General features: G+C 38.4%; 1 protein-coding gene across 1 annotated transcript in view; it reads left to right on the top strand.

Moving 5' to 3' along the window:
* The first annotated feature begins 354 nt into the window (after nt 1–354).
* The window catches only part of atg2a (autophagy related 2A), a 30,638-nt gene continuing 22,486 nt past the window's right edge, over nt 355–8,506 (top strand). Inside the window, exons 1-4 of the mRNA XM_061725564.1 lie at nt 355–860; nt 2,916–3,078; nt 4,150–4,299; nt 5,824–5,926. Coding sequence (XP_061581548.1) covers nt 690–860; nt 2,916–3,078; nt 4,150–4,299; nt 5,824–5,926 — 587 coding nt within the window. The 5' untranslated portion in view covers nt 355–689. The remainder of the gene's footprint in view (nt 861–2,915; nt 3,079–4,149; nt 4,300–5,823; nt 5,927–8,506) is intronic.

Raw genomic sequence — 8,506 nt, 5'->3', positions numbered from 1 at the left:
CATTATCTGATAACTTTATTTTTGTTGATTTTTTTTTATATCATTGAATAGCTTTTCTTTAAACACATTTCCAAGTATTTTGTTATTACATTTTCTTTTACCAAATTTCAATTCACCGACTTTTAAATCAGGCGGTTTGACAATCACATTTGAGTATGTTGCTAACTGCGTTCCGTTGCCATGTACTTTAACATGTGCAATGATAATAAAGTTGAATCTAATCTAATATTGATATCCATAGACATAATAAAGATTCTTGTCTATGTTGATGTTGATAACCGGATATTTGCGTCCTTTTCCGGGTTTGGCTACGTCACGATGACGCGTTACGCAGGTCTCTCTCCGCAGCGTCACGTATGATAACAATAAACAACCAGAGACAAGAGAACCGGACCAGCACGGACCTGTCGCTGTAACCCAAGAAACTAACCCAAAATGAGCCGAGACAGCCACAGTCATTTGGAGTGACGCCTCATCGCGTATTTTAGAAGTCAGGTCGATCTTGACAAGGGTTTTTTTAGTGTTTGTGTTTTACTAGGGAGAAGAGCTGCTGTTTCTCCTTCCCTAGCTCCTGCAGCTAGCTGTGGGTCATTCCTGCTTCTGCACACTTGGTTTTAGTCTGTTATGCAGTTGTCAGAGAGCTGTGCTCCCACTGGTTCTCCTTGTCTCCCCCCGCTGTGTCCGGCCCCATGTCTCGCTGGCTGTTCCCCTGGTCGGGCTCCATCAAGAAGCGGGCCTGCCGGTACCTCCTGCAGCACTACCTCGGACACTTCCTGCAGGAGCGGCTGAGCCTGGACCAGCTGGGCCTGGACCTGTACAACGGTAGTGGGGTCATCAAGGAGATCCACCTCGATGTGTGGGTGAGTGTTGGAGCAGAAGAGACGGCAGCTGCAGCAGTGCGGTGGTGTTGTTGTGATACTCGTGCACTCTGTTTCGCAACTGATATCGAGTTCAACAACAATCTCCAACGTCACGCCTTTAAACTTGGTCCCATTTCTTCAAGGAAGATTCATCTTAAAGCAAAATATATCATCTGTTTCTAGGATAGATGCATTTACCACCACTAATACCAGCAAGGCACATTTATTTATAAAGCACATTTCACATGATCAGAGGTGTCAAAAGTATTCACATTCATTACTCAGGTAGAAGTATAGATACTAGAGTTTAAAATACTCCTGTAGAAGTTGAAGTATCAACTCAAGTTTTTTACTCAAGTAAAAGTATAAAAGTACTGGTTTCAAAACTACTTAAAGTATAAAGGTAAAAGTAATGTAAGGGGGAAATAAGCCATTAAGGACAAAAGCCATTGAAAATGAATGCATCTTAGTATAATGCAAATATATTGAGCATTATTGAGCATTAACATGTGTTTCAGAGAGCAGAAGATATGATGACTAGTTGCCTATAAGTATTGTGATGGTGCAAAAAGTCAAACTTCAGAGGCATGTTATCATTTATCCTAACCTTTATTGGAATGTACATCCAAGTTTAGTTGCAGGAATCTGAGGGAACGGATGTAAGAACAAAACTGGACAAGAACATCTGAAACAACCACAACCAAATTCACTCTATCCGGATGGAGCAATTTAACTGGATAGTTTTCTTTTAAAGGCCGAAATGAAATAGAGTAACGAGGCTGTTTTTAAAATGTAAGGAGTAAAAAGTACAGATAATTGCGTGAAAATGTAAGGAGTAAAAGTAAAAAGTCGTCTGAAATATAATTACTCCAGTGAAGTATAGATAACCAAAATTTCTACTTAAGTAAGGTAACGAAGTATTTGTACTTCGTTACTTGACATCTCTGAGGAAGATTAATCTTAAAGCAAAATATATAATCTGTTTCTAGGATAGATGCATTTACCAACACTAATACCAGTTAGGTGTATACAAGGCAAGGCACATTTATTTATAAAGCGCATTTCACATGATGAGCATGAATTGTGCTCAAATACATAAACAAACAATAATAAAATTACAGGTTTACAATAACAGAAACAGACAAAAGTATATCAAGAGAAAAACAACAATAACAACAAGAACAGTTTCTATGCCAGAGCCATAACTACACTCAATACTGCTAAATAATCAAACTGACTTTTTCCATGTGCAATACTGACCGAACCGTGCAATACCTGCCATAGAATCATGCAATACCTGTATGTTGTCTTCCTGTTTGTGCCCTTTTAGAGATTATTTATTTTTATAGTTGTTATTGTTTTAATATATCTATTTTTTTAAACCATGCACCTTAAAGATAGCATCCAATTTCGTTGTACCTGTACAAATGACAATAAAGACATTCTAATTCCAATTCTAACAACCATAAATCCATTTTAACAAAAGTGCGATCACCCAGCCAACCATGTAGAGTTTACTCAAACGCCTGTGCAAAAAAGTAAGTTTTTAGTCTGCTTAAGTAAGTAAGTGGGCACTGTTGGAGCAGACCTTAGTTCCTGCAGCAAGGAATTCCAGAGAGTTTAGTAGTGACTGAAAGCACCATGAGCAGATCTAGTGTAGATTCTAGGTATGATGAGAAGACTCTTATTTGATGATCTAGGGATCTGTCCGGTATGTATTCAGTGAGCATGTCAACCATGTAGGAGGGAGCTAAGCCATTCATAGATTTAAAGACAATAAGAAGTACTTTAAAATCTACTCTTTGTTTAACAGGGAGCCAGTGAAGAGAGGATAAAACAGGAGTGATGTGTTCATACCTCTTGGTTTTTGTCAGAATTCTGGCTGCAGCATTTTGAATAAGCTGGAGTTTATGTAACACTTGCTTTGTTAGTCCTGCAAAAAGTGCATACACACAGAGTGATGAGACAAATATGAAACTAGTTATTTAAAGCACTTTCTCTTTGTTTTACCTAAAACTCTTCTCCAATGACCTTCTCTCAACTTGACCTTTCCAGTCGGTTAATGAGCTGTTGGAGTCTCTCGGGGCTCCTCTGGAGATAGTGGATGGCTTTGTGAGCAGCATCACGGTGACCATTCCTTGGCAAGCCCTCCTGACTGATCACTGCACTTTAGAAGTTACTGGTCTCCAGATAACATGTCGACCCAAGTACCGAACAAGTAAGTTGATTAAGACACCTGAGCCAACATTTGGCATGCTCCAAATACACTGGGTTCATCTAAATGTTCTAACTGCAATCTGAAACAACAACAGCTGAATTTAAAGAAAGAAGAATTAAAGAAAGAAAGAAACGTAAAGGCAGATTTTCACTTAATAAAAAACACAACAAAGTGCCAGAGATGATGAGATGAAGGTATGAAGCAGGTGTGAGATTACTCAAGATCTGAAGCAGCTAATGTCATACAATACATGGTTTCTAATGACTGAGCATCACTTGTACTTTAATGTTAATAAGTCAGAAGCCCCAGAATTAATTCTGACATGTTTTACTCAAATTATGTTCATCTGATTCTGACCAACATACAGCAAGAGAAATTGGCTTCAGAGAAGGCCTGACAAACCAGTATGAAGAAGGAAATCCATTTTTGTATGATGTTCATAGATGCCAGGCTTGAGGTTGTCATTGCCTGCAATGGATTATTTGGATAGTTTTATTTGATATATTGCTGTGGGGTTCTTGGTTAAAATTATGACCTATAATATGACTTCGGAACAAAGGGTGAAGTAGGTCGCGCACATCCAATATCTCAACAGGTGCTGGTCTCAAAACATAGAGTCTGAAGAAGAGCAAAATGCGCTCAACACGTAACAACGATTGATTTGCTAAATAAATCTGCACTAGGGAGCAAAAGTGTGCGGCCTCCTCTTGTTTTTTTCCTATAATATGACTTCCCAACTACCGGTATTTCTGAAGGTGTGAGTGAAATAGTCGGAAATACAAAAAAATATTATTTGTATCATGAGTCCACAGGAAATCCAGCAGCATAAAGGGGTGTGTTAAACTTTTTTTAAATGAATTTGTTTTGTCAGGTAGTTTTCTTAATGGCATTGTGAATGTGTTTATTTATCATATAAGCACTTTACACAGTTCGCTTACACAGTATCTTTGTTGGAGATAAACCACAGAAGAAGCAAATTAGTCAGTGGCCAACATTGGCCTGTCTCCAAATATCTGAAGTAGAGAGATAAAAAAAATATATATATATATAAATAAATCATTTTCTCCTCAGGTGGGGGCTGGGACTCACAAGGCTGGTCATCCAGCATGACCTCCAGCATGCAACTAGCTCAGGAGTGCCTGAAGGACCCACCGGAGGCATGTGAGGAGCCGCCTGCCCCATTGGACGGCCTTGAGATGTTTGCACAGACTATTGAGACGGGTGAGCAAAGCTTCAACAGAACAAAATGTACAGAAGTGCAGAGTCAACACAGATAATAAGTGCCAGAGTAGTAAGGTACACTCTTGCTGCATAAGTCATGGTCAAGTTACATTGCAAGTAAATATTCATTTGGATTCGCATTAACTTTAAATGAAGCCTGAACAAAAGAAAAATCCAAGTGTCGGTTTCATGTTTCATTGTGATGTTTGAAGTTCATGTCCAGTGCACATTTAAATGTGCACATATCTAAGTACATCAGCTTTTTTCATTGCTATTAGTGGTCTCCACTTACTGCGAGAGAAATAGTCTGTCTTATGCACCATATAAATTATTTGTGATTAGTCTGATCAGGTTTTTATTTTTTTTTATCAACGGCAGATATTCAACTTCACATCAAACCTTTTTTCCAATTCGAGACGGCCTTTTTGAACAGAAAAATAATAGTACTCTAGCTTTAGATTAATTTTTGCAGATAATTCTTTGTTGTAATTTCTCTGGAGGATCAATGGATGAAGCATTATTCAGACATCATCATGTCAAAAGAAAGCCCGCCCTCTTCATATTCAAAATTTTACCTTTCAAGACAATCAAAAGTCATCCAGTCTTTACAAAGTCTTGTATTTAGTATTATTTATTTATGTATAGTTTATTGCGTTTTATCTTTGTTTTGTAAAGCACTTTGGTTTTAAATGTGCTATATAAAATAAAGTCGAATTTACTATTAAGGAAAATTAAACTTATTCTGGACGAGGTTACGTTTTCAGCATATGTTTTCATGGTGATGCACCCTGAGAAGATTTGAATCAGCTTTGTAATACTGAAAAACTCAAAGTTTAACCTGCTGTTACCTCTTACTTAAAACCTAAGGCACTAATCCTTCTTTGTAGTCGATGCTTCAAATAAGGACCAGATCTTAAAAAAAATAATACATCCTTGTAGACAAAACCTTAAGTCCGAAACTGGGTAAATTGTTTTATTTCCCGCGATTACTGCAAAAAAAAAAATGTTGACAGCGAGTGAGCAACCAAATGTGCTGTCAAAGTCGCTGCTAGATTCTCTCTGCCACTGATATTTATTTTGCTTTCCATTAGCGTTCTACTATTGTAGATGCATTCAGATTAACATGCCGTCAATGTCAACATAAATGCAGTCATTAAGGAGCTCCATCCACCAATCTTGACTTGATGTAAATAAAACCCAGTGATGAGCTCTGTGCTCATTTTGCAAGATGTCCTGCATCCTGTGCATTCCTGTCACTACTCTGCTCATCCTCCCTGGCATTTCTAGAAGTGAGAGGTCTTCTCCAGCAGAACGATGTCCTGGTGGGATGTGTTTGTGTGCACAGTAGTTGCAGTAAAGGCTCAGACAAAATTGCTTACTAATCCTTCTGAACTTTTTTTTCTTCATGTATGAAAATGACTTACGGTAGTTAAAAACCCATGTTGAAAAAAAATCAGATGAAGTCGTGAGAGAAATTACTTCCAGTGAACCTTTGTATGTCTGTCATTTCATCTGTATTTGCAGTACTCCGTCGCATCAAAGTCACTTTTCTAGACACTATTGTCCGCATCGAGCACCAGCCCTTGGACCTGGAAACGGGCGTTGCCTTAGAAGTGCACATCAAACGGTAAGTTGGGGCTTCCTTTTCAATATTCACTCAGAGAAAAAGAGCTTCAAAAGGGAAAAAAGTACTGTTTCCAACAAAATATCTTTAATTTGTATATTTACAATTTTCTTGTTTAATCCTACAGTAAATACAAGAGCATGTTTGAAATGGGTCAGCAGGGTGGCTTGATGGTTAGAGATCCAAACCAGGCACCTTTTTGTGTGTGCATGATCTCCTTGTGCTTACATGGGTTTTGTTCGGGTTCTCTGGCTCCCTTGTGGACAGTTCAAAAACATATATTTCCAGTATATTGGTGGTTCCAAATGGCCCATAGAAGTGAGTGTGTGTGTCCTTGTTTGTATGTGGCCCTCAGTTGGACTGGTTACCTGCCCAGAGGGTCTTTTTTTCTGAAGAGAGCTGGGATAGGCTCCAGAAAAGCCCTGTGACCTATCCATCCATCCATCCATCCATCCATCCATCCATCCATCCATCCATCCATCCATCCATCCATCCATCCATCCATCCATCCATCCATCCATCCATCCATCCATACATCCATCCATCCATCCATCCATCCATCCATTATCTATACCCACTTTATCCTCTGCAGCAGGGGTGGCCAATCCTGGTCCTCGAGAGCCCCTATCCAGCATGTTTTAGATGTTTCCCTGCTTCCTCACACCTGATTCAAATTAATCATCATCCTCAGCTTGTCATCAAGGTCTGGACAACTCTGTTGGTGACACAGCTACTTTTATCACGGTGTGCTGAAGCAGGGAAACATCTCTAAAACATGCTGGATAGGGACTCTCGAGGACCAGGATTTGCCACCTGCTGGTCTGCTGGAGCCTATCCCAGCTACTTTCAGGCGAGAGGCAGCGGTACACCCTGGACAGGTTGCCAGTCCATTGCAGTTTAAGTCACAAAAATTAAGTTTTAGAAAATACATTATGAGCGGTTTTTTATGACCATGTGAAGTTAAATGATGACCTATATCTGCACTGAAACACATAATGTACAAAGCACCTCTCTTCATGTAGCGTGTACACCAATCATTACCTTGTAACACTCAAATAACTAAAATAATAATAATAAAAACTACAATAATACTAACAATGGTAACTATGTAGTTATACAGTAAGTGTCTCCTAGAGCTTGACTTGACTAAAATGTGCTTTCTTTTACATTTGAATTGTTTTTGCTTGGTTTTACAGTAACTGAAATGTGAGCAGACATGTCAGCTGTTCCAACTATATATAAGATCTTCCCTCATTTCATTGTTTTAGCATGTAGTTAACACATGTTAAAACCTCTTTTGTGAACAAATGGGCCGCTCTCATAAAGACATACCGTAAATAAAGTCTGATGCTCATCTTAGAGCCGGCTCTAAAACTCTTCTTTGCGCTCTGTACTTCTTCTTTTATTGCTCACAGCAACTTTTGCTTTTCTGCCATGAGTAATCGTGAAATACTCTCACATCAACACTTGTATCAATGCCTGGAGAAAAGGCAAGCAAAATATGAGCCAGGAATTGGATTTCAGCTTTACTGCTCGTCAGCAGATAAGTAGAAGAGGTCCTTGCTCTGATATGAACTTGCACTCATTGATTGGCCTTGTACTGTCAAAGAAGCTTGCAGGAGGAAACAACATTTAAACAGGACTGTGTTGACAAGTTGATTTTTTATTTTTTTTTACTTAGGTGGGCTTTATTTAAGAGCAAGTATTTATTTTCCTAAATTATTTCATAAATATGTATTTACTGTATTGATGGCATTCTAGTCATTGTCAGCTGTGGTGTTTAGTCCTTCAGATTTAGAACACTGCAGCTGAAAGAAAGTATGTAACTAAAATGCACAAAACAAAAAAACTTCAGTCATCACCCAACACTTAAAGTTAAAGGTGCAACAGAGCAGCTTTTTTGTTTTTCCAGCCTTTGTTTCCCTGATTTTTACTTTACAGGCAACGTTCAGGTTGTCATGATGAGCTACTGCAGGGATTGAATTATGTTCAAACAAGTGCCTTCTTTCTACCTATATTTTTCCAATTTAAATATTTCTTAATATTGTTGACTTTTTTATACAGTAAATTATATTATTTAATGTAACAAGCAAGCAAATTCCAGTAATTCAAGTAAAGTTGTAAAACCAACGTTATCAGTTAAAAAGTATCTTTGAGGGCACAGACACACATTTGCAAACAAACCTACAGATCATGTCCCACATGCTCTGTGTTGGCATTTCGCTGTGACACTGATGAACCCTTTCTGTTTTATAAACGTATTGACAAAGGCTGCTCAGGTTGGTTGTGCTGATCTGTGGTCAAAGACCAGAAAGCTTCTTTGTACGGCTGATTTTTAGCCTATGTCTGATTTGATTACACTGATGCATGTCGCATAAGTAGTGCAACCAGGGAGTGAACATGAGGTGCCACATGCACTGATAAGAATTTATGTTTTTTTTATTCCTTGTACATTCATTTTTTTTGTTGTTTTCTTTTTTAAATTGCACAAATTTGTCATCAGGATTTCTCAATAGCTACTTAGATTCCTCTCAAGAATCAGCGAGCTCTTTTCCTCTCACTCTCACTTTTTTAATCTAATGG

Source organism: Cololabis saira, chromosome 7 (assembly GCF_033807715.1).
Source record: "Cololabis saira isolate AMF1-May2022 chromosome 7, fColSai1.1, whole genome shotgun sequence".
Classification (NCBI taxonomy): domain Eukaryota; kingdom Metazoa; phylum Chordata; class Actinopteri; order Beloniformes; family Belonidae; genus Cololabis; species Cololabis saira.
This window is presented reverse-complemented; position numbering and strand designations above follow the sequence as displayed.